Source organism: Carettochelys insculpta, chromosome 1 (genome assembly GCF_033958435.1).
Source record: "Carettochelys insculpta isolate YL-2023 chromosome 1, ASM3395843v1, whole genome shotgun sequence".
NCBI classification, from domain to species: domain Eukaryota; kingdom Metazoa; phylum Chordata; order Testudines; family Carettochelyidae; genus Carettochelys; species Carettochelys insculpta.
Window position 1 is genome coordinate 258627322 of NC_134137.1, and position 27228 is coordinate 258654549.

At 41.4% G+C, this 27228-nt stretch overlaps 1 protein-coding gene across 1 annotated transcript in view; it reads right to left on the minus strand.

Annotated features, from left to right (window-relative positions):
* Nucleotides 1–26513, minus strand: part of PTPRO (protein tyrosine phosphatase receptor type O) — a 109892-nt gene extending 83379 nt beyond the window's left edge. Inside the window, exons 1-6 of the mRNA XM_074999038.1 lie at nucleotides 26388–26513; nucleotides 25450–25723; nucleotides 10085–10243; nucleotides 7429–7581; nucleotides 5443–5892; nucleotides 1442–1603 (exon numbers count right to left, since the gene is read on the minus strand). Of these exons, the coding sequence (XP_074855139.1) occupies nucleotides 1442–1603; nucleotides 5443–5892; nucleotides 7429–7581; nucleotides 10085–10243; nucleotides 25450–25723; nucleotides 26388–26513 (1324 nt within the window). The remainder of the gene's footprint in view (nucleotides 1–1441; nucleotides 1604–5442; nucleotides 5893–7428; nucleotides 7582–10084; nucleotides 10244–25449; nucleotides 25724–26387) is intronic.
* Nucleotides 26514–27228: the final 715 nt, after the last annotated feature.

The window sequence follows — 27228 nt, forward strand, 5'->3', positions numbered from 1 at the left end:
ATCACAGGGAGGTGACATTGTGAGAGAAGAGACACTCTGGCACCCCTTCTTGAACGAGCAACCCTACTCCTCTTAGGATTTCTGAAACTTTAAAAAAACACTCAGGTTGGGGCAGCCACCTGGTATGGTTGCATAGTTAAAATTTGGAAAAGTTACCAACAACTGAAAATGGGATTATAATGGACAGTGTTAGCAGTGTTGCCAACTGCATCTATAATGTCTAGCTATAAAAACAAGAAGTCCTGTGGCTCCTTATAAACTAACAGATATTTTCGAGCATAAACTTTCACGGGCAAAGACCCACTTCATCAGATGCATGAGTGTGGGGCGGGGGGGTTCAGAGGAGGATTTAAAGACTGCTTTTCTCTGCTCTTGTTGTTCACACCTCCATATTACAATCTGACAATGGGCCACATTCCCCCTGACTGCTTTGACTTGTTTTCTGCTTTCTTGATGTATACTACTGATAATGGGTCATTTCCACCCTAACTGAATAGACCATGTTAGCTTTGGCCCTCCCCTTCACCGAGACCCGCCCCACTTTAAATTATCCTCTGAACTGCCCCCACACTCATGCATCTGAGGATGCGGGCCTTTGCCCACGAAAGCTGATGCTCCAAAACATCTGTTAGTCTATAAGGTGCCACAAGACTTCTTGCTGTTTTTGAAGATACAGACTAACACAGCTACCTCTCTGATAAATGTCTAGCTATAGTATTCTGTGTCTAGGCAGGTGCTATCCTCTCAGAGTTGAAGCTAGCAGTGCTGCAAACATTCCTTCTTATCTACACAGGATTCTGTAGACTTCATCTTTCACATTCATTTTCTTCTGTCAAGCAATGTTTATCTTTCTTTTTGGTTGGAGGAGTTACTCAGGAATCCCATCGCATTTGTGTTTGTAAATTTGAACCTGGTTCTCTCACAGGTGAAAGTCTGAGTTCACCTATCTGTGTCTCACTTATTGGTCTATCTGTCAGTCATGATTTAGATTTACATTATAGTGTGTTGCTTCACATTGATTGCACTGTTTTATTAAACCTACAGTTGACTAAAACCCTCAAAACCCTAAAAATAAATCATCACATCACTTTTATTTCTGAATTTTGCAGGTTCGGCCTCTCTTTCATTCTACCTGTAGGAATTGAAAGGCCCGTGTTCATATGATTTCCTTCCTGAACAGCTGGCAATGAATCAACCAGATAGCTTAGCACAAGCAAAATTGCAGGATAAAGCCCCAAGAGAGCAGATCTGCTTACCTGGTTTCAATGTATCTTGTTTCCAGCTATATGAAAATTCATGGACACTAGGCTATATTGGGAATGGTGTAGGCTGCAAAGAGGTCTACTAGTTTGATGAATAACCACATTCAGTGTTTCATTTATCACACCTTTTATACAGTTAAAGATGCATTGTATGGGTAAATCATGGTTTAGATACTTACTGATATAAAAACTAAGTGTTTTGGTTGCTTGGCTTCTCCGAATTGCACAAGATCCAGAGGAACTAAAGGTTCTCACAGATAACTTGTATTTCCCTGGTTCTTTCAGTTCAGCAATAAATTCATGAGTATCCTCACCTACTGTCAAAAATTCTGTGGAGTTCTCTAAATCTAAATCAAGAAGAAAAATAAAGTGTGAATTAACTGAAATTTCAGAAAGCCCTGGCTACTGAGGAGCTGATTTATACTGGATTATGGTAATGTTGCCTCTGCTGCATGATGAAAAAGTACCAAAGAGGACTGGATTTATGCAAGTAGTTTTATTCCCTTGCTGCCACATCATGAATAACTAATGACCAAAGCTGTGTATAGGTATAACAGACCATGGTCAAAATTTCATTCAGTAACACTGATGATAAAGTAAGATTGTCATGACCATCAAAGTGAAAAAAAAGTATAGTGGGGAAGAAAATGGTTTGTTATTTTTTCTCATTTCCCCTTACTGAAAAATGTCCCTGTCCCAAGCAGCAGAAAGTCTAAGAAAACTGGCAGTCAGAATGGGCCCGTTGAAAAAAATCATCCTGAGAATGCATTAAAAATCTCTAGCACAGGTTACCTTGCTTTTGCTTTACGATGCATTAAGATCCTCCTACATATCTCACTGACTACCTGCCTAACACCGCACTGAATGAGTTTTTCAGCTTTCTATTTAGAGAAGTATTTGCCTGAATATAGCCAATATTCTCTCTCTCTCTCTGAAGGTTTCATAGTAAAACTTCTCCAGGGTCAGCTAGATGATGCAATCGATCTTTTTAATCTTTAAATTCTATGGGTTTCATTCTCTTCTCACTGACAGCAGCGTAAATCTAGAGCAACTACGTAAAAGTCAGTTCAGGAACCTTTACAACAGTGAAAACTGGGGTGGAAAATAACAAAATTAAGTCCTCTGATTCTCCCCCTCCCACTCCCATCAAACTCCAGTTTTTAAGCATTGCGGGGTTATATACAAAGGGAAACAATTGCAAAATAAGCTAGGGAGTAAGTTAAAAGCACAATGGCTATTCCATAGTAGCTCCCCAGATGGAGAACTTTTATTATGCACTGACTGCCTTTTTGTACCTTAGCTTAAGGCTAAGCAACTTCCTAAAGTTATTCCACCATAACTATTCTGTGTTAGCTCCAGTGTAGACAAGTCAGAAGGAGATTTACATGAGAAGTTGATCCACATCCTTCAAGAATTTCAACTGTTTGAGCTGTTCACCTCTCACCTGAATGCTCAATGTTTTGTTTGTGAGACTATAATCAACTCCCATGGAGCCTGAGACTGCACAATAGACACAGCACTTACATGAAACAAAAGGAATAAACAGGAAGCATGTGCCACGCTCCTGTGAAACGGGAATCCCAGTGTCATAAAAATACCCCTAATAGTTAAAAGAGGATATATTTACAAATCATGTACACAGCAACTACTTCACAGTGAAATGAAGTAATGGGCAAAAACACTTCACTAGGGCACACAATCAAGTTGCATCTTCTGTGTTCTTTAAGCAAGGAAAAAGGTTGGACAAGCAGGATTGGATAATAGCTGCCTCAGAACCCCCAAGTTTATGTTCCATGTTCAAAGCCACAGAGGAGAATTTCAGAGGGGTGTTACCCCTTAACCCAGAAGCCCTGTGTGTTATGGAAATTAATCCTGCATTTGGACACTCGATGTGAGAGAACAGCCTGGTCACAGTGCAGACTTAGTATTAATGCTGATTTCTAATCTTGTCAATGCTCATGATTTTATGAGTCTTGCGATCCTTGGTGTTCTTCAAAAAGCACCAGATCATGTTATTTTGTGGGAATCTCTCAGCTTTCATTAAAACAGTGTCATGGTGGCAGCAGAAGGCTTGAAAACGTGAACCAAGAATACTCAAAAGCTAAAAGGCAAATAAAAGCCTCCACATTTTAAACTCTCCTGCATCTTGAATACATGGAGTGGGTAAAAAATGTGACAAGATAGCCTGAGCTTTTGTCCAGAACTCAGATTGAATTTGGGAATGCAGTATCTGGTTAATTCTCATTACATTCTCTGATTTCATTCAGGATGAGAGATAAGATCAGAGATGGAGGAAAGAGAAAGGACCTATTAGAGCGTCAAGTTCATGTCTCCTGTCAACCTGCTAGTCAAAAAGCCTTCTCTGGACCCACATGACCTGAAAAACTATAGCCCGGTTGCTAATATTCCATTCTTGGGCAAGGTGCTTGAGCGAGTGGTAGCATTGCAACTTCAGGCATTCTTGGAAGAAACAGACTATTTAGGTCCATTTCAGTCTGGATTTTGGCCGGGTTTTGGAACTGAAACCACCTTGGTCACCCTGGTGGATAACCTATGCCAGGAAGTAGATGGGGGAATGTGTCCCTGTTACTTCTCCTGGACCTCTCAGCAGCTTTTGATACCACTGGCCATGGTATCCTTCTGGAATGTCTGAGAGAGTTGGATATTGAAGGCACTGTTTTGCAGTGGTTCTGGTCCTACCTGTTGGGATGTTTTCAGAAGGTAGAACTAGGGGCAATTGTGCTATGGTGTCCTACAACATTCCATATTGTCCCCTATGCTGTTTAACAGCTACATGATGCTGCTGGGAAGTTGTAAGGAATTTTGGAGGACAGTGCCACCAATATGCTGATAATACCCAAATTTATTTCCCCGTGACATCAGAACCAGGCATGGCAGTAACTGATCTAAACCTGTGTCTGGAGTGGTGATGGACTGGATGAAGTCTAATAAGCTGAAGTTGAATCCAGATAAGACTGAGGTCATGTGGGTCAGGAGACCAACTGTTCAAGAATGTGTCACGGTACCTGTTTTAGACAGGATTACTCTTCCCCTGAAAGAACAGGTACACAGCTTGGGAGCATTCCTGGACCCTTTTTTAACATTCGAAAATCAAATTTCTTCGGTGGCAAGGAGTGCTTTTGAGCAGCTTTGTCTGATCTGCCTGCTGCGACCCTTCCTGACCAGTCATGACTTGGGCACGGCAATTCATGCTCTTGTCACATCTCAACTGGATTATTGTAATGCACTCTACATGGGACTGCTTTTAAAGAGTCTTTGGAAACTTCGGCTGGTCCAGAATGTGGCTGCCCAAGTTTTAACTAACACTCATTATGCAGAGCACGTTATGCCAGTGCTCCGGCAGTTGCAATGGCTTCCAGTATGTTTCCAGGCACAATTTAAGGTATTGGTTATTACTTATAAAGCCCTAAATGGGTTAAGTCCATCTTTTCCTATATGAATCTGCCTGGGGATTGAGGTCAGCTGGGGAGGCTCTGCTCACTGTTCCCCGGCTTAGGGAGATAAGATTAACATCAACACGGAGCAGGGCCTTCTCAGCCTTTGTTCCCAGGCTGTGGAATTCTCTTTCCCAGGATATTCGCATGGCACCAACATTAACATTGTTTCGGCGCCAGGTTAAACCCACCCTTTTTACTCATGCTTTCATTGGAGTTTGAGTTTGTGTGTGTGATCCTTCTTTTGAGATGTTTTACTAGATTTTATGTCCTTTTGGAGTTTTGTATTTTTAAATATTTCTATATGTTTATATTTTTTAAAAAATGTCGTGAGCTGCCTTGAATATTTGAAATAGAGAGGCAAGGTAAGAATATTTTAAATAAATAAATAAAATGAAGGTCCTCAGCAGAGAATATATAGGCTGTTCCAGAAAGTCAGTCGATGCTATGCTTGATCTTAGTCACGAAGAACCTACATGTAGATACAGGACAGGATCATACTGTAGTATTTCCAGTCTGATCAGAAAAAAAAAAACAACCAAAAAACTACCATGTATTGTACAATGAATGCAAGTATTTGTGTAATATTGTCCATCCCAGTTTTGCAGACACAAGAAATCTGAATGAAAACACTTGAGGGTTGCGTCCCCTAATTATTCAGAGAAGGAGGTGAATCCACCACCATGAATTTTAGATATATATAAAAAGCCTGGGTTTTACTTTACCTTCCCTTTCAATGTTAATATGGAATCCATCAAATGCTGTGGGTGGCTTTGGTGGCAACCAGGTTACCACCATTTGAACAGGGAGAAAAGAGGGAGGTTCTGGTGTAAGTTTCCCAGAAATGCTGGCTGTGCTGGCATTCTCATAGTCACCAGGAACTGCACTGATAAACTCGTCTTCACTTTCTGGCGATTCAGCTTCATTAGTCCACCAGTATGGTTGGGATGTAGTTGTGTAATCGGTGCTGTTATCGTGGTAATCAGGCCACGTGTAAGAGATGTTTGTTGAGGGAACTGCAGTTGGGTCCTTAGAAAAACGGGTAAGTTTCTCTTGCCCTATTACATCCTGTGGTCCCAGGAATGATTCTTCTGGGAAATTCCCACTGTGTTCCTCCCAGTTATTCTTGTTCATATGGACAATCCAGACAGAAATATTTCGAGGTGGAAAGGGAACTACAAGAGAAAATAATTTTTAAAAAGCAGTAGTTTTGTTAATATATTCATACAATGTAGGTAATTCATCAGGGAAATTAGCAAGTCTCAGTTGCAACAATACACAACATTTTGAAATTCTTTGTTCTTTCTATTAAGATTCTTGTCTTACTTATACAAGTATAAGCCAAGGCTAACTCCATATGAGTAGAATTAATGTAAACTGAGACAAGAAACAGGGCATGTGCGTACAGGAATGAAGTAATGCAGACGTGGGAACGCTATAATAAATGTCTTCATGAGTAGCCCAACTATGTTGCTCTGATGTGAATATGAGTAAAATAATTAAGTGTGGGCTTGTATGTTGGGGTCTTCATTTCTTGTAACACTGTCTCTCTTGTGCATTGAACGTTACTGTGGAACTGTGAAAGTGTTGGAAAACACAGAAAAATACTTCAATACACAGCACAACAGCTCATGATATAAAACGCTGTCATCCTGATTATTACATGGCTTTTCCATCACGATTTCAGCAGCCAGCTTTGGGCAAACATCTAGAATAAATTAATACCTTATATCAAGGGAAAGCTTCATCTTAAAATTTCAGAGGATACGCAACATGAGTTTCTAATGAGGGCATTTTGTACAATAGACATTGTAACAGATTGCACCCACATGCACTCTCTTTGTGAACGGTACTGTATTAAACGTATGAATGTTCCACGTAACATCATGGGCTAGAAATTGTACAGAGTTTCGTGTGGGGAGTATTACTGCAATTCATCTAGGGGAAAAAAAGTCAGTGGGGTGTGATTAATGCAATCTGTGAGATTGTAAACAGCTCCAGAAGAGTATTACCTAGGGTGTGCTTGCTACATACTGGTTTCAACACGTATGAAAGGCCCAAGGGAAACAAAGAAAGGGCTCTTGGTGAAAAAGGCTGAGTTTAGACACCAAGGAATTTCTATTTGAGCCAGCAAATGGACATAATTTTTGGTCCCAGTCAGGGTTCCCTCTAATTGTTTTCACTGATGGGCAGAATAAATTTTGATATGTCCACCATGGCAGGTGTGGCTGTGCATCACCAGTAGAAACACACGGCATGCACTCTGCGGGCTGTGGGCACTCTGCGGGCTGTGGGCACTCTGCTAATCAGCTCAGTGGCACCTGAATCTCGCCTGGGAAGTCACCCAAGTGCTCAGCTCACAGGGAATACTGGTCCCAGTAGGAGCTCCAAACTGCTGGAAGGTTGGAAGGAGTTTGAGTTTGATGGCCAGTTTCTGGTGTGTTTACGTCCTTTTGCCATCTATTATATGCGTTCTTTCTACTCCTTTACACTCAAATAAATCCATTCTGCTTTGGAAAGAGTTGTGTGGCAATTTGTAACCGGAGGCAAATTACTTCTTATCCCTGGAGAGAACATTCAAAATGTCTTGTTTTAGGCAGTTAGTACTTTTTTATAAGCCAAGGTTTACAATGGAAACAGAGACATTATGCCTTGCACCGTATTGCAGATATGCAGTCACTGGTATATGTATATATGAACGATTTCTTCACCTGTTCTGTGCTGTTTGGGCTCATGCCTGACACCGCTATATTCCACTAGTGTGCTTTTGTTGAATGTTGCTTCCGACACCAACTGAAATGTGATGTTGCTGTAGCATATTCCTGGCAGCCAGTGATTGAAAACTGTTTTACCTTTAAAGAAATCTGTGGAAGGGCAAAAAACAAATAAACCCAACAAACCTGACATACATCAAATGTTCACCTTCAGATAACATGGCTGCACAATATAAAAGAGCAATGCTTTTGATGCTTAACACAGGTTAGCCCTGTCTAAGTGATAAAGTTCCAACAATTGAGTTTTTTCCTGACAGTCAAAAGTACCTAGATGTACAAAGCAGCAAAATAAACATGAACTATTTTCCTGGGAAAGATAATTGCTACTGGCAACCTGTTCAACATGGCATTAGCATATCAAAGTATAGTCGATTAAAAGAAAAAAAAAACTTCCAAATCTATCTAACTATTGCACACAAATATTCCCTGGTCTTCTAACGGATAGCAGCCCCATATGTAATGCTGAGATCTGGATTAATCTCTACCACTAATGCGTGCAGGGTGGAGGGGGTGGGGGGAATGACTCTCTGGGAGACTAATGCTTGCTTCTGATGAATATATAGAAAGATAGGGTGCTTTTATTTTTAGCAGCATTGCAGCCATGAGCTCAGCCATTGGTTGAGGGAGACAAATATTACTGCTAATTTCACTCTTTTCCCCTCCCCTTGGAACATCCTTGCATGGTAATTCTTATGCAGTGATTCTGTATTGTGCAGCCAAAAAAACCAAATACTTGCTTGTTGGGAAAAACTCTGCCAGCTATTTAGTTCTGAGCAAACAAGGTACCTATAGCATTAACCCTTTGGAGACTATGTATAGATTTGCACCCATGTGTCACCTTTCAGAGTTATTCTCTCCTCTCACCTGTGTTACTGAATTCAGTGGAAGTACCTTCCGATTTAAAATGTGATTGAAGGTAGAATGTGATCTGACTCATTGTCATCACATTGCATTGAATGTTAGGCATGATTACATTTTTACAACCCCAAAACACTTTTGGGGTAAAATCAGAAAATTGCAGATTATCCTGCAAAACCATGTGAAAACTCAATGACTGGGTCTACACTAGAGAGTTTTGTCAACAGAAGGGGCCTTCTGTCGACCTAACTCAGGGAGCATCTACAGAACTCTGCATTTGCCTCAACAGTATTATCCCTCAAAACTTTGAGGCATAATAATCTGGTGACAGATTACTGTCGACAGAAGTGCAGTGTAGACACATCTGTTGATAGAGAGGACTTCGGATTGCCAGGCAAACATTTGCAAAGCTGCCATTCTGCTTTCTGGCACCAGAGGGCAGTGCAGTCTGGCAGCTCTCCCTCGGCAGAGCAAGTTTTGTGCAGATGCAATCTGTTAACAGAGGTTCTGTCGAGATTTCCCTGTTAACAGTAACTTCTGTTGACAGATGCTTCTAGTGTAGATGTAGCCAATGAAATGCAACTTGTTACCAACATATTCACTGGGATGCCACTTTTCATTGGGTGCCTTTCCCCCTTTGGGAAAATTTCATCTTAAAAGGTGAATGTTTCAGAACTTATGAATGAGTGGACCCAAAAGTCTACAACAGAAAATGTTTTGCAGCGAATGTAGCTGTTGCTGCCAAGCATTGTCTTATCAAGGAAACAGATCTAGCTCTAGTACAGGTTATGGGACCAGACACCACCCCTCCCACAGTGGTTATGTGTTCTGTCATGGGAATATGCTTCTTGAGCTGTGATGTACAGCAGAACCTCAGAGTTACAAATTGACCAGTCAACCATACACCTCATTTGAAACCAGAAGTACACAGGCAGGCAGTAGCAGAGACCCTCCCCTCTCCTCCCCAAAGTAAATACAGTATTTACTACCTTAAACAAAAACTATGCAGAAAACAGAAACAGTTTTTCTCATCTGCTCAGTAAGTTTCAAAGCTGTATAAAGTCTATGTTCAGTTATAAACATTTGAAAGAACCATAACAACATTTTTTCTGTGTTATGAACAGTACGTTTTTTTGAAAATAAAAAAACAGTAGATGGTGCTCAGCAGGATCCCCACCCTGGGGCCCCTATAACCCTACCCAGCCAATCCTTTGGCTGGAGCTGGCGAGGTGCCAGTAATCAGTACTGGCAAGTACCAGCACAAAAAAAAGCAGTGGTTATGAACAACTTCCACTCCTAATGTATTCTTAACTCAGAGGTTCTACAATAATTGTGGCACTGGAACTCAAACTCTGCTTGATTTGGTGATTCTGTCACTTCTCTGTTTTCTTTTATGAAAGGCAAGTCCATTCCATGCATAACCAAACCCATACAATGCTTTAAGTTACGGTAAGAGGAAGCTGTATATCAAATTTGGTGGTCCTAGAGCGTATCACTTAGCAGTTCTTGATCAAAGAGACAAACTCTCTAAAATATATAGTAGATAAGCTACTTAAATGGACAGTTATAACAACAGAAATGTAAATCATTAGAATCACGAAGTATGTTAAACCTATAGCACACTTGGCACTACCTTTCTATTTTCCTAGATTCAGCAGCAGATGTGTCAATAGATGACAGATATTTAGATTAACCACATTTACATTGTTTTCAATAGTTTTTTTTCCCATCCTACCTTTGTATAACATTGTTCTATAATCTTTGCCTTCCCAATAGCTTATATTTACTCTGGTGAAAACGTTGTACTTCTCTGGATACTGAATTTCAAACAACACTCCCGTTTCTGGAGATGGCTTGTAGTCAGAGATTGAAACGTTGCTTATGGGAAGTGGTTCTAAAAGACATACAAAGAAATAGAAAAGGATCAGAAAAATAACATTGATTATTGGGGTGAGGTGGAAAAGAGCCAAACTTTCAGCCAATTTTAAGCCACTAAGAACTCAAATTATACACTTCCACAGGGGATCGAAATCATTAAACCTATTAGTTTAAATCCTGGCCTTGATTAAGCCAACAGAAAACCCAGCATTGACATCACTGAGGCTAGAAATTTTGGTTCACGTGTCCCCAGCTCATTCACTGTCCACAATGGTTATTCACAGAATCATAGAAACATCCTCTCAGAGAATGAAATCACTCCTATAGAGAGACCACATCACGAAGCCTGTGCGGCGCTGAAGTCTCAACCCTTAAAGGGGCGCTTGAGTAGGAGCAGTGCACAGTTTATGTTCTGGCTGTCTGCATAGGAATGAATTTCACCCTTGTTACTATTATTCAGAACACAGATTGACCCTGACTGTAAATACAAAAGGTATGTGGGATGGGGTGGAACAAAGTGAACAAGAGATTTACAGTCCACAGACAAAAAAAAAGGTGAAAAAAAATCATTCAAGTCAAACCAGAAATGAACACTTAATTTTTATACATTTTTGCATTTGTCTTTCTCTTTTAGGTACTAACATGCCCATCCTGCCCTGCCATCACAGTAATAGCTCAGTATCTCATGATCTTCAGCATGTTTATTATTACTATTCTCCTGTACAATAGGGATGTGTTATCACTCCTCTTTAATAGGAGGGGAAACTGAGTCACAGAGAATGTAAGTGACGTGCTCCAGGTCACAGGGGTCTGTGGCGGAGCACAGAATTGAACCCTCATCTGTCAGGTTCCAGCTAGTGCCCCAACCACTGGCCCTGAGTTAGTCTAATCTTGTTATGAAATAAGAAAAATGGGCTCAGGTCCTCAACTGTCATCCATAAATCAGTGGGGTTCCACTAACTGAAGAGAAAGATTGCTGGCCAATAGCTCATGTGTATTGTGTTTACTATTCATTGTGATATACCCCTATAATGCTTGCACAATGATGATGTCAGTTTATGTAAGATAAAAATCTGGTCCAATATTCACAATATTGGAGCCACTCTTTTGTTTAATTTTTCATTAGCTGCAGAAATCATTCTATGGTCTTACAGGTTTCTCAGCTAGGAACAGACTTTCCAACATGCTTTTGTAATATAAGAGTTGGCCACACATATCTAGTAATTTGGAAGACATCCAAACAGTAAACAACATTTTTGGTGAGAGTTTTTCCGTACATATATTTTAAATATTCCACTTTACACTCAGTGTTCTCAGTCATTGCTTCTACGTTTTCATAATTATGATCTAGGCTTTAGTAACTCTCCAGTGCTTACCGGACACAGATTGAAAAATACTAGATGTTAAATACGTGTTGTTATTTGTACTACAGCAGCATCTAGAAGACCCATTTTGAGAGCAGGGCCCCAGCATGGTAGACCCTGCACAGAGCACTACAGCACTTAAAATTTAAATAGAAGAGATAAAGGGCTGGATAAAGGAAGTATAATCTCTATTTCACGATGGCAGAGAGACTGAATGATTAGTCAAAAATTGCAAAGCTATTCTGTAGTAGAGCTGGAAACTGAATACAGATTTTCTGTTTACCAATACAGTATCTTCACCACAAGATCATCTTTCCTCCTTACTACCTTCTACCAGATAAATAAATTTCAACAGACACAAAGACAAAAGCAAGGAGGCCCACAGAGTGATTGGCATAGTGGGGGACACAACCCAACTCAGAATCCAGGGGCCAACCTAGTATCCAGGGGTTTCCCATGGTATGGGCAAAATGTTTGTTGGGTTGACTATAAAACTGTTATGATTGAGGATGAAATAAATGAGTTTGGTGATGTGTTTGGGATGGATACATGAGGCTTGTTCATTGACTACAGTGGTGTCCTCTTTGTCTGCTGGTTTGAACATTATCTGGCAGTTAGATTCTGGTTATTGTATAGCTGTCTTCTCATCAGGAGAGAGACTATGGTAGATGTTATATTTGTTAAGGATTTCAGTCAATATTTTTCCTTAAGCAATTAATGTAATGTGTGGTTTTGTTCACTCTGTGGTGTCCAGTCAGAGGATTTTTTTTTTATGATGGTAGGTGGGTCATGGTAACTGTGAATCATGTCATCGTTGTTGTGAAAGAATTCTTTGAGGTGGAGTTGGCAGAATAATTCTTCTAGTATTTCACATGTTAGTATGATATCAGGTTCTTTGGGGAGACAGAAGTTCAGACCCTGAGAGAGTACAGATAATTCAGTTCCACTTAGGGGTATCTTGATAATGATGATGATGTCATCATGCAGTAAGTACGTGTGCTATGGTTTGTACCGAAGGTTGTGATGTGAAGTAGTTCCAGTTGGCCTCACTTTCTGTTTTTGTTGACAGTCACAAGAGGTTTGTTTTGTTTTGTTTTTTAATAGTTGTTTTGCATTTCTTGGCTGATTTCCAGATGACTTGCTTGGTCTCTCCTTCAGTGTTTGCACGAATGTGCTGATTTCTTATTTGAGGTGGATTCTGACTTTTCGATTCAGCTGGAACAGGCAGATGTCTCAGCATCCGAGAAAGGAGGCACTGAGTTCGACATTTCTGTACTTGTTGAAATCAGGGAATGCTCATCTTCTTGGAAAACAGTGAAAAGCCTTTGAAGCGAGGCTATTTTCTACACCAACAAGTATTGACCTATTGCCACTAAACAGCCACCCATTTTAATGTCTACTACTTATTCAAACCGAATTCCCAAGACTCACAAACACCAACACATTACAATGGGTGGAGTCTGTGAAAAATATTGCTGATGACTGCTGATTTATTATCCCAGAAATAGATAACAGCAAACACAGATAACAGAATATAAAGCCTTCCATCCCCTTTTTATTGAGTCTATTCCAATCTCTTCAACAGTGACAAGTGGCTGATGTGTTTATCCATCTGACCACCGGGTGCATAAAAGAGCTCTTGCATATGGTAATGCTTAAAATATCAATAAGAATATCTGAACAGTACAACTGTTTACTGCACGTCATCTTTCACTATCACGGGTCTGCCTTGGGCTCTTCCATTATCTCATTCCAATTTTGGCCTTCCTATTATTGTAATGATAACTGCAACTTTCGGTGAGTAAAATATCCAGACAATAATTTATTCCTAGACAAATCAAATAAAGGGTGGAAGTTGTATTCATTTTATTTCAAATTAATTTGGTTCCTAATGTTTTGATTTAATTAGCCTTTGATTGAATTAAGTGAAAGATGCGGTGGATTGCCTTTCCTGCTGTTATGTCCAATTTGTCTTCCTCTTTCCAGCTTGGGGAAGATGCTAGCACAATAGCATAAGAACATGGAATTTAGAGAATCTCCCATCATATCCCTTCTGGCACCAGGCCTTCTAATTTAAGCCAATTTCACACTTTTTGAAATTACAAAGATAATCTATAGATAAAAATCATGTTCTGCTTTTAATTTCACAGCTTGGGCTACTAGCAGTTCCTAGGTTATTAAAGTTTAATGAATGTGTATACCTATTTTTCTTTTTGTCATATGCATTTACAATAAGGTCTCAGAGTACTGCGTAAACCTGGATTTTGCATAAGTGGGGGTCCAGCTTTTTCCTTGGCAAAACACATGTTCTGCAGCTGGGGAAGCAGCAGAAAGGTAAGTCATTGGCTGGGGGTGGCAGTTGGGGAGGGTTAAGCCTGGCGGTGGGTTGGGGCCATGGGAGGCAGGTGGGGGGGTAAGCCTTGGGGCTGCGGTGGGGGGGTGAGGGGTGGAGTTGAGCCATAGCTGTGCACAGGTGGTGAGCCGGGCTGCAGGGGGTGGGCGCTGAGCTGGAACCAGAGCTGTGCGTGGGTGGTGAGCTGGCAGGTGGGTTGCACTGGAGCCACACGAGGCGGGGGGAGGGAGGTGGGTGGCTTAAATGAGAGCTGTGCGCAGGTTGTGAGCTGGCAGGGGGGTTGCACTGGAGCCACGCAGGGTGGCAGGGACAGCTTGAACCAGAGCCATGTGTGGTCAGTTTAAACCAGGGTGAGGGGTGAGCTGGAGCTGTGTGTGAGTGGTGGTAAGCCAGAGCCAGGCATGGGCCTGCGGGGTGACCTGGAGCTGCATGTGGGTGGTGAACCAGCAGGGGGTTTTGACCGGGGCTGGGGAGGTTGAGCTGGAACCCGTCTGAGGGGTGGTGAGCTAGAGCCACAGGCGGGGGTGGGCGCTGAACAGGAGCTATATGCGGGTGGTGAGTGGAGCTGGGAGGGCTGAGCGGGGGCCGTGTGGAGCTGAGGGGGTTTGAGCCAGGGTGCGGAGCGTGAGTTAAGCATAACTGGAAATCACGGTACAGCGTTTACTGTAGGAATCAGACGCCTAAGAGTGGGGTCACGTACTCTGAGTTCACATACTCTGAGACGTTACTGTACTTTATCACATTCTGTGGAGACTGCAACTCGTCACCAGTCAGTTTCACTTCCCTGCTCTCAGCGTTTAAGGGCCAATTTAGCACCCAATCATTCCATTTGCTTCAATGACCCTGTTAGTAAGTACCTAAAACGAAGTTGTGGTAGCAAGATACCAAAGTGCTCAGGTTTCCAACAATTCAAAGGATTATTTAAAGACAGTCTCTCTTGTCCCATGCATTCCCTTTGCATTTTGGGTTTTTAAAAACAGGGTATTTTTCTGTAAATACTGAAGTTTTATTTGTAAGCTCTTTTGTGTGGCACAAAATTTCTGTTTTTGAGGTGCTAAAAAGTACACTTGGGCACAGATGTTTCATTGTTCCTTTTAAAGAAGTTTTAATAAATATATTCACTCACTGTGTCCTTTCATTGTTAGATATTCATATGATATGCCCATCCACAGAATTTTGCAGGGTCAGGACCTACACCCACATTTGAACTGTACATAGCCTGCCTGTGTTTCAGATGCACACAGTTGTTTCTTCTCTAGGTCTGAGGATCTGACACTCCCATAGTAACCAAATTTCTCTTGTCTATTGAAAATTTTAACTTCATAATTTCTCCTGGACTTCCTTGTCCTTTTGTGTTTAATTTGTTACATGTGTTATGCAAATGGCTAGTGAGATAATGGAAGATGCAAACATCCCTCACATTAACCTACAACAATTTCTTATGCTAAATCCTTTATAAATACATCCAATTGGTGCCAGTCACATTAAAACTTTATATGGCGGATCCAAACCAAGAAAAAAAAACACATGTGCATTGAAAAATATCTCCACTCACCAATCAAATTTCCAAACAAATTTGTTTTTAATATTCATAAACCTGCATGCCCTACATTCTGAATTTATCATGGGTTGCCACGCTAAGGTGCATGAAGTATTACACAAGCTTGGTAGAAATGAGCCAGGAATTATCTTCCTTACCCAATGCACCCAAAATAGATTAACAATGTCTGACATTTATATACTGACTTCCATAAAGAAGAATCCAAAGGCAGTTTTACAAAGCATGGTCACCACATACAGTCATTCTCCAATGTGATTTAATTTTGCACACAAGTAGTTCCATTTAAGTCAATGGGACTAGAGAAATAAATAAGTGGCATACATTTCCATTTTTTATTTATTTGTATCATGCTATCACCAGTATGCCTTAATCAGAATAACAGCTCCTTTGTCTTCTATAACTAAAGTAAAGCCATCTCTGGGGTGAAATGCAGCTATTTAATGCATACAGCAACTTCCAATTAAGGTTTAGGATAGGTAGTGAAACCATCATTGCAACTCTATGGAGAAGTTAAGCAGAGCTACCCAATGGAATTTTCCAGTGTGACTAGTGATTTTGGGTGCCTCACAGTCACTGGGCCCATCTTAGTGTAGCTAACAGGTAAGAGATCCTATCAAAAGTGGGGCCCCTCCAGGCTTAGCACAACCCTAATTATTTCAAAAAGTGCCATTCTGTAGGGCAGTGGTAGACAACCTGTGGCCAGCACACCAGCTGTGGCCCATTGGGTTTCTATGTGCAGCCCGCGAGGCATTTTGTTTACTGTTGCACACTCACAGGGTTGCTGGATTCTACTGGTTTCCAGCCGCAGAGTTTTTATTTTTTACTATTGGTATTACCACAGTGGCACGCCTGTAAAGTGAGGGCATGTGAACTGAAGTGTGTGCTGACTGCCTACAGCACTAACAGTGAGAGCCGTGCACTCCCTCTGCACCACAACAATTCAATCGGCACACCCCGCAAATTCTAGGTACACAAGTGCAATTAGCCAAACTACCGAATGTCCGGAGACTGTCTTGGTAGCAAAAATCTTGTGGCCCACTGGGAGGAAGGGAGGGCCACTCGGGGTCAACTTACTGGCCTAGGTTACTCACTGATGGTATAGGGCCAAAGTTTTACATTTAGTCTGAGAGACAGCACCAAGCTCCACCGATGACATATTCTGTGATACTTTGGAGGGACAAATGTTATCTGCTGCATCAATCATGCCATTTCTTGCCTCACCTACTTAGACATTCAATTATTAACCAGTTCCAGCACTTCTTACTTCCTAAGAGCTGATGAAATCTCAAGTCCCCAATGGTACAGTAATAGGACAGTAGGAAGCAGGAGGCAAAAAGAAAAAGATGTATGGGAATTTTTTTCTCTAAAGATAATATTTTTAAGTTTTCCCATGAGTAGTGAGTGGCTTCTGAAAAGCTAAAATATTTTACAATCCTAATCTTCTAGTTACAGAGCAAAACAAATGTCAAGCAGAGCTGTTCTTAATGCTACCATGTGGACTGATTTAATTTCCCAGTTGAAATACTGTACAAATAGTATTTTCTACAGAGAGGCACACGATAACTTTGCAGTAGGCTACTCCTTTAGGCATGTGAAGCTTGTTCTCTCAATGGGATTAACCCAACAATATCAAAGCAAAATCAACACAAGTCAAAAAATTAGGCAGCCCTGATATAACTCAACCTAGCAATGCACAGAATAAAACTTAGTGAATAAATCTCCTGACTGAAAACAGGGGGGACAGGATTAAGGGGTTTTAGTCACTGGTTTTAGAGTCACTTTCTTCTCTGCTTCCAAAACCAGTGGGCCTAACATATCACAAAGCAACCAGACATGCATTTGAAGTGTGAGCACTTAAAATATGCTGAGTTTTTCACTGGAAATGACAGAAAACCAGTTTTTTACATAATACAATGCACCTTAGATTGGAAAAGTGAGCCATTTATGGAAGCACACAAATATTAAACGAGTATCTTTCACACACTTGTTTTAGATAAATTAACTCTATGAAACTTAAAAATTTTTTTACAAAATAAATCCACATCTAGCTTCTAGGAGATAATGCTCTTTTGAATAATATTAGTGAGCTTTTATTTGGAATGTTTAAATCAGTGATTGACAGGGCAGACAAACCCATGACTAAAATTCAGATATTTTTAGGAAATGTATTTCCCACAAATTATGTTGCACAGATGCAAAAAATAAATTGTCAGGTGATTGTAACATCTTGATCACTTAAATATAGAAATGCATTTTTACTCTGAGACTGAACAGTTTCAAGTGTGCCAACTAACAAAAGCATTTTGCATTGCCATGTGACTGCCAAAAATCTTCTAAGACCCTTCCTTTATTGCAATTGCACTGAGCAGTTTTCAAAATGCATTTTCCTGCTTTAAGGAGGGGGCTGGAGTAGACGACCTCCTGAGGGTCCTTCTAGCCCTAGGATTCTATGGTTCTATGCGATGACAACTCAGGTGATCATCCTTCTACCCTAGCTTAATCTAGTTAGCAAAGCTAAAAACAGTGGAAAAGATGCCGTGGCACAGATTGCACAAGCCAACCCAGAATTGTAGATACCTACTCATGCTATATATTCACTTCTAATTTTGAGGACCGCAGTTTTATCTCTTCTTTAACTGTAAAGCCCAACACTGCATTGGACATTGTTTTTGCACTAAATCAGCAGGAAGAGTCACCTTCATAGAATCATAGAATTCTAGGGCTGGATGGGACCTCAGGAGGTCATCTAGTCCAGCCCCTGGCCTAAAGCAGGATCAACCCCACCTAAATCATCTCAGCCATGACTATGTTAAGCTGGGACTTTAAAACCTTGAGGGATGGAGATTCCACCACCTGTCTCAGTAATGCATTCCAGTGCTTCACCACCCTCCTGGTGCAGTAGATTTTCCTAATATTCAACTTACACCTCTCCCTCTGTAACCATTGCTCCTCGTTCTGCCATCTGTCACCATTGAGAACAGTCTCTCTCTATCTTCTTTAGAGCCCTCTTCTTCTCACCTTCTTATCACCAATACCACATTCTTGTAGGTCTTCAATTTAAGGGCAAATCATTGCCAGTTCTGTTCACTCTGATGAAATCATAATCCAGAGTTGACTGGCAAGAGATTGGATCTACTGAGTTCGCTAAATCTAATGAGACTGAAAGTTCTGGTATATCAATAGGTATAGCCTTGCTACAGTTGCCAAATATGTGGCCTATGGGATCCAAACACTACCTTCATACTGGAAAGTGCTAAAGGCAACCAGAAACTCTATGTTTTGTGGTGATTTGACTTGCAGTGAGAAAGTCCTGAAAGAATTCTAATGTGGGAAACGTGAACATGTCCACAGTAAATGCAACTAGGAAATTGCTCCTTATTTACTACTTTCAACCATTCGGACATCCACCTCAACATTTTTACTGGAGCAAGCAGCACTGGTGGATATCAGAACTACTTTTTCCTTGAACACAAACTCCTTTTGCTCTCACAGAGGAGGTCCAAGTTAAAGACGACATACATATGTGGTAGAAAAAAATATTCCTGATGTCCCCTTCACTCAACCCCAAACAAATCTTTCTTCCTAGACAGACGCCTCCGAGGAAAGCAGCCAAAATTCCGTCAGATGTCAGAGGGATGAGATTTTACCCTATGGAGAGATGAACACCACAGATGGAACTGGAATAGGGAAAGGAAATCAGCTCATAGGAATATTGTATTAGAAAGCAGAGAGCTCTCAAGAGAGAGAGAGCTTTTCTGTGGGTCCTTGAGTGGAAAAGCCCCCTTTTCCATACTCTGATTTCAGTTGCCATAGCACAGGATTGGGATGAAAAATGATAGTTGTATGTGGTGCCACTTCACAGGCATTTCTTCAAAGTATCAGTGGGCTCAGAAGAATTGTTATTAAGTATTTAAAGACAGCCTTGGGACCTATTGCAGTCAACATCATTTATCTCAAAGAATCAGGCATTATTGGCCACAAAGTTTGATTTATCTCACTGCAGCCCCACACACAGGGCCAGTTCATAGCTGGTGTAAACTTGACTGAAGTCAGTGGAGTTTCATCAGGATGAATTTAGTCTCACATCCTGGCAGCAGCACATCACTTCTTTAAGTCATAGTTAAACAGATTAGATAAGTCTATTTTTCAGGTGGTCACACTAAATCATTGATATTTAACAGACAGCAAATATATGTCATGCAGAAAGCACGAATCTATTCTAATTACATTTGCTGGTTGCTACAATATCAGACTTTTTCTGACCAAATCTCCTTTCATTGATATATCCCCCTGCTCAACTAAAAATCCTTTTTGAGAGGGCTATGATATAGGGGGAAATAGTATAGACTCATATACTTAGGTTGCCTATGCTTGACACCTTTATGAGACGCTCTTACATGTGCATTGTTTAGAGAAGACCTTTTGCTTTCAGTAGAAAGAATACCCTCAGGATAGAGATACGTCTGTACTTCCGTCCAGAAAACTGTTTAGCTTTTACTATGTGTGGTAAGTTCAGACGTTTGCCTCTTTCAAACCACCACCATTTGCAGACACTGAACTGGTGTGGGGGGGAATAATTCATCTGATTTTTCCCCCAAACCAAAAAGACAGATTTGATGATACTGAAAAAGTTTGCAGACTCATATAATTTTCTAAACTGTTTGAGCTTGTTTGGTCCTCCTATCTCTACAGTAAATCTGAAGTAGCTGTCAAATCCTTTGGATATTCTGAATGAAAACAACGTTTTGTTATTGACTTTCCATCATTCAATTTATTTTTAATGTTAATAAAATATTTGAAATGGAAACGAATTTTTTTAAAACGTGAAATAATTTTTTCCCCTAGTTCACTGAACATTTTGAAAACTTCATTTTGAGGTAAACCTAAAACCATTCTCTTCCACACAGTAATTTTTCAGAATTGCCAGTGAACTGAAAAAATCATTTATTGGCACAACCGTATTTGGGAGCTGCATGGAACTTCCAGAGCAGATGCAGAAGGATGGGCTGGGAAGAGTGCTGAGCTGGTATCCCTCTGAGGATCCAACACACAGCCTGATTGATTGATGTTACAACACCATCTGGGGATACACTGTGGACTGGTATCAGAGAGGTAGTCATGTTGCTCTGTATCTCTGAGAACAAGAAGTAGTCCTGTGGCACCTTATAGACTAACCTATTTTGGAGCATAAGCTTTCGTGAGTAAAGACCCTCTTCATCAGATGCATGAGCTGGGGGGCGGGGGGGGGTGTCAGAGGAATATTTAAAGAGTGGCGTCCCAGTAAAAGGGAGAGCCAGAGCTGACAAGGTCGTTCAGTCAGGGTGGAAATGGCCCATTATCAGTAGTATACACCAAGAGAGGAGAAAAAACAAGTCAGATCAGTCAGGGGGGATGTGGTCCATTGTCAGATTCTAATGTGGAGGTGGAGCACTCCCAAGTGGGGAGAGAGAAAGCAAGCTAGCCTCACCTCTATACCAACCACAGCCTACACGCCATGTATCGCCCCAGAAGCCCATCACTCATGCAGGGTTGTAAATACAGCAGGAGCTCTCTGAACTCCTGGGAGTAAGTAGGTAGTAACAGACCCACTACCACCTCCAAATACAGAGGGCAGTTGAGCCTAGGGATTTATTCTCCATTGGGAATATACAACTTTCTCCTGCCTGGAGGTAGCCAGTTCTGGAGGTAGCAGTCTGTACTGTGATACTGAAGGCCCAGGATTCCACATCCGCAAAAGGTGCGTGCTGAGGAGCTGTTACACATACAAATAAATCAGATTTGTTTTCATCTTTTTCCTTCAAAAAAAAATTATGCTCACAGGACACTAGTAAGAGTGCTTGCAAGGGCTCAGAAGTTACGAAATGCCAGAATGCTTGTTGAACCTTAACTCAGTTCCCATTTGCATCTTTGATTAAATGAACATACACAATGTATTGTACAGGTCCCTTGTCCACTGAGTGCATAGAACAGACTTGCAAAGAGAAAAAACTAAGGCTATGTCTACACTACGAGATAGTATCAATTTTAAATCACTTAGCCTGATTTTACCAAGTGCCTATTTTCACTATAAATGAGATTAGCTTGATTTATGGTGCACTAAAATCAACATAATATTGATATCATAATATCATAGTAATCTGACAGGTGTAGTGTTGAGTTTGAATTTAAAATTCCAAATGAAGGGTAGGGAGGATGTGGCATGTCTTTAAGATGAATTCATTAGCCTCCACAGATGTCCTGTATGCACCTCACAATGCCCCACAGCTCTCCTCTCTGGCCTTTTCCATCTCCACTGCTCTCAGGTGTGGAGAAATTAGACAACAGGAAGACTGTTTCAATTCGCCACCTGGAAGCCCGTGGCTGTAGAGTCATGCGAGATTGAAAAAAAGTCTTCTTTTTTCTTTGCTATTAGCGCAGCTGTGGGGGTCTGCGGTTCTGTGTGTACCTCTGCTAGCTGCCTTTTTTTTTTTTTTTCCATGCTGCCTGGCCCTAGCTGCCGCCACCTGCACCACGTGGCAGCTAGGCTGTGGCTAGGAGTTGTGCTTGCATGAGAGGATGAGAAACTTCTTTTCAGCCATTTATGTGTTGTTCTGCCCCTCAAACCCCCTCCATTCCCTCCCCAAGAGGCGCCACACATCCTGGAAATGTCCCTCGTCCACATCAAATGGCAGCTAGTCTGGGGGTGGGGGTCGTGCTTGGATAAGAAACTGCTTTGCATCCGCTTACATTTTATCCTGTCCCCCACATCCCCTCCCTTCCCTCCCCCTGGAGCAACCATGCAGTGTGGAAGTTTCCTGTGCCCAGACACATCATGTGGCTTGACCTCAAACCAATAAAAGGATGCACTGAGCAAAGTGCCAGGCGTCTTTCATGCAGTGAGGGTCCTGTAGCCAGCCAGGGGAAGTCTCGCTGGGTGGTCATGATTTTCAGGCAACACAAGAAAATACTTGGTCACTAGAATGACTGTCATCTGAGAGGAAATTCTCGTGTGGGCTTTATCAAAAGGCCAAGGGGCTGGCTGTAGTCAGGGGTCTTTTTCGCCTCCCCGAACTGTAACTGTTTCAATGATTCATTGCAGTTTCTGTGTAGCGCCCCTGTCTACTTAAACAAATGGGTCTTCTCTGCCAGGAGGTCTAAATCCAGATGCAGTTGTTGGCTCTTGCCCCAGAGTGTCGGCCAGAATCCTGGGCATGGACATAGCACTGCTGGACCTCCTTGACCTTCATCCGGACTTCATCTATGCTGCAGCGGGGGTGGCTGCGTTCTGCCAGTGTGGTGGCCATGTGGCATAGACTTGGGCATTACAGTGCTTTGCCTTGGGGTCTTGGAGTAGATCCTCCTCACCCCACAGGTCAAGGAGGGTCTGCACCTTTTGCCCAGTCCAGGAAGGACCCACCTCTTGGTACCCCAGGCTGGCTCTTGGGCCTTTGAGACAACATTATTGATCTGAGGATCTTCTTTGCCAGAAGGTCTAAATCCAGATCCAAACCTCCAAAGATCCAGTGCTTTTGCATCCCGTTTTGAAAACCTGTTGGTTGGGAACCCCAAAATCTCTTTTCTAACCATTCCTAAGTGCTTTACTACCCTCCCTTTCCCTCAGTCGTAAAAAACACATCTCTTATACAGGCAAGCCAGACCCCACCTGGAAAAAGGGACATTTGTTTAACACAGCAGGGGAATGAAGGAAATGAAATGTATGAAATGAAGTGTGGGACAATGTCATCAGATACTCTAATCCACTTGCAGGGCACTTGTTCCCCCCCATTCTGCACCAGGGAAAATAGCCAGAATGCTACGGGGACAGTGGGATAGTTTCCACAAGACACTGCTGCAGCAGTTGATTTAAGCTACTTATGTGTGGCAGCAATAAGTTGAATTTGCAGGACGCATGTGGGAAGGTGAGGTTGCTGAAAATCGAATTGATAAAACCCAGCGTTAATAAATTGATTTTAATAAATTCCACTTGAGCTGGTGGTATAGACGCACACTAAGGTTGCATTGGCACCCACACATCTGCCATTCCCTAACTTTCAAGGGCTTATCATTGCAACTCAAATACAGTTCATCTAACCTATTTTTGGTGATTGAAGTAAACATATAACTTTGGCTTCTGGCTCTGAAACTTTATGAGACTGGAAGTACAGCACTGCTACTGTCAACAAACCGCTTACACAGTAATTACAAACTGTCATTGGACCACAAAAGGTACTCTTTATTCAAAAGCTCCCTCCAGTCCCAGACTTTCTCCTGTTTTGCTTAAGCCCGGTGTTAATCAGCCCAGTTTAAACAGTTGTCATGGCAACAATTCATCACAGAAACCTAACTGTGAATGAGACTTATGTCCAGATGTGTGATCAAAGACCCAATTTAACCATAAATGGCTAACTATGTTTCCCGCACAGTTTTTTAAAAACAGGCCTTTCAAACCAAGACATTATTTTAAGCTAGAAACCCTCGTTTCAGTCTTATAAGCCATGTTAGAATTAAGGCAGACTCAATACTAGAAATTCAGTATGAAGGCTTGGTACTTCTCTTGACAGAAGGATGGATTAAATGCAACTAGATCTCTCTCTCTACTTCTGGCAGATGAATCCTAACAAGGTCAAAGTGTACAAACCTGCAACAAAGCCCGCTGCCAGCTTTGTCCACATATCTTCCCTGGAAATACCACCACTGGACCTAACTAGGTTACTCACAGAATCACGGGCTCTTTCTCATGCTCCTCTACTAACATCATATATGCCATCATGTGCCAACAATGCCCAGATGCTTTGTATATTGGACAGACTTCTAACTGCCTTAGACAAAGGGTCAACAGGCACAAAACAGACAGACATCAAAACACTCCAGATCCACAAACCAGTTAGTCAACATTTTAATGGAATGGGGCATTCTGTCAATGACCTAAAGGTATGTGTGAATAGTAACAGAGAGGAAGCCGTGCTAGTCTATACACTATCAAACCAAAAAGCAGTCAAGTAGCACTTTAAAGACTAGCAAAATAGTTTATTAGGTGAGCTTTCGTGGGTGTGTTCCACAAAAGCTCACCTAATAAACTATTTTGCTAGTCTTTAAAGTGCTACTTGACTGCTTTTGTTTTGATAGTGTATAGACTAGCACGGCTTCCTCTCTGTTACTATTCACACATACCTTTAGGTCATTGACAGAATGCTCTGTCAGAATTCTCTGTGTCTTAAATATTGAGTCTGTTCTGGTCTGGCTATGGTCTGAAGAAGTGGGTCTGTCCCACGAAAGCTCACCTAATAAACTATTTTGCTAGTCTTTAAAGTGCTGCTTGACTGCTTTTTGTTCTGCTAAAAGAGGGATTACCAAAAGCTGGTCTGTGCTCCAAAAACTTTGAGATGTCCCAACTGGACGTGATTGTCTTAGTGGCCACCTGCTTTCCCAGTCACAGTTGCACAGAACACCACACCTTTCACTCATGGGCAAACAACATCCATGCAACTGCTACAGCAGAAGAGCCAGCACCACATGGCCAGACAGCTCTCATGAGAGGTCAGTGAGTACAGTCTGGGCAGTCTTGGACCACTGTGTGTATATACACTCATATATGGTGAGAAATTTCTATCAACATACTTTGAGCAGGTTTTCAGTGTTGATTTATTCCCAGCTCAGGTCTTGGTAATGTCTCATCACTTCTCTCCATCCTAGAAAGGAGATTCCCTGGCTCACCTGTTCAGGTAACAAGTACCCCAGATGAGTCTGGGGATGCCCCTTTCCAGACTTTTTATGAGCTGTGCTGCCGATGTAGGCTCTACATATGCTGTCTTCCTTCCACTCAAAATTTCAGTGCTTTTGCTCCTACTCCTTCCCAGGGCTCGATCACAACCCTTTTAATGGAGTTCAGCCTCTGCACAGAGGAGATGTTTGGAATGACACACACAGAAGAAAGAAAGAGAAAATCTAAGTGAGTTACTACTTACTGGTTAATACAGTGATTGATCTCACCGGCTTGGAAACCATATTGGAATTCACCACCATCAGAGTCACTATGTAATAAAGGCCATGGTAGGTGGCATTAAAAACGATGGGAGAAGGCAAAGTGCTGTTGAATTCTTCAAACTGGAAAAAGTAGTTCCTGGATTCACCAGTTATCTTCACAACGTACACAGAGGATGAGCTCACTATATCAGATTCCTCTAATGTCACTACAATGCAGTTGTCATCTCGGACAGTAACTTGGAAAGGTGCAGTATTCTACAAGATAAAAAAAGAAGGGCTGAAGGAAAATCAAGGATAGCATCAGCAATTTCACTTCTATTTGTCTGCGTAAGTATTTACCCCACACCTCACTAGTGTGGCAACTCTATGCCCGTTTCCAGTGGGGTGATAAATTAAAATTTCATTCCACAACAGAGACAGTTTGCAAAACTCTTGTAATGCTTTTAGGACTTGATCCAAAGCCCAAAGTTAAAGCTGCATAACTATTAGCAAATCCATATGCCAATGCAGGATTTTTCCATAGAGTATTTTTCCAATGCTGTGACTAGTCTAGCTTATAATGTCCCAAAACCCTGAAACTCCACCATTTCCCTCGGAAGACTAAAACTGATATGGAATCTCCATTTTCCTTTTTACCACATGGGTTGCTGGTGGGGAGGGTTTGTTTTTTTGAGTGGGGATAGGGATGAAGGGTGATGATAACAGGTGAAAAAGGATTTCAGAAAAAGCTGCAAATACCACTGAGGCACTGGGTGCAAAAAAAGGACAGTGTCAATGATAATGTTTTTGTTGTGCAGAAGTACAGAAGTAGGACATAGGACTGATCCTGGTAACAGACAAGAAACTGCATCTTATGGCAGGTTTCTATGATACACAAAGCTGAGCAAGGACTCTCAGAATGCCCTGTCTAAGCATTCACTGGGTGCTTAGTACTTCTCCTATAAGGCCTTATCTTTGCATCTCCAAAGCTTTCATCAGCATTTGAGACATGAGGTAATAGGAACTCTTCCCAGTCACTGCTTTTACATTTCCTAAGATATGTCATTTCACTTAAAACATTTCTTTCATATGCATTTCAGAAAAAATGGAGTGCTTTAACCTTTTTTCATGTATCATGAGCATGTAAAGTCAGAGTCAGCTGAAAAGCCTTTTCTTTTTATTAATTGCAAGCCAGTTGTCAGTGAGAAGCACTTGCTCTCTACAGAGATTCCAAAACATAACTGCTGTAATGAATGAGAAGATTAATCTGTACAGCAGTTTCTTCTCTTTTCTTTCCTCCTATCTTTCTCCCTACCCCTTCTATAGATACAGTATTGCCAACAACCCCAGACATTCAAAAATCAGGAGTCAGGGGATCAGAAAACAAACGACTGGCTTAAAAATTATGTTTTCAAAAATGGTCAACACTATTAATTATTATTATTATGTATTTGCCTTCTTGGCTTGGGTTGCATTTTCAATCTTTTCTTAACAATCAGTAGACATTTATTTTTAAAAGTTTAAAGATGAGGTTATTGAAAAATGAAATTACTCCCTGGGCTGGGGTTTGAAGAAAAGTTCCAAACATCTCAAAACTGGTGATAAACTTGCAAGAGTTCACAACTTTGTGTACTGTAGAGAACTGAGATTAAAATCATCAACATTGGCCGTGTCTGCACTACAAAAATAACTTTGAAGTTGCAGACTTCAAAGTTAAGCATCTATACATACCCTACTTTGAAGTTAAACTTTGAAGTAGGGCACTACTGGATTCCCAGGAA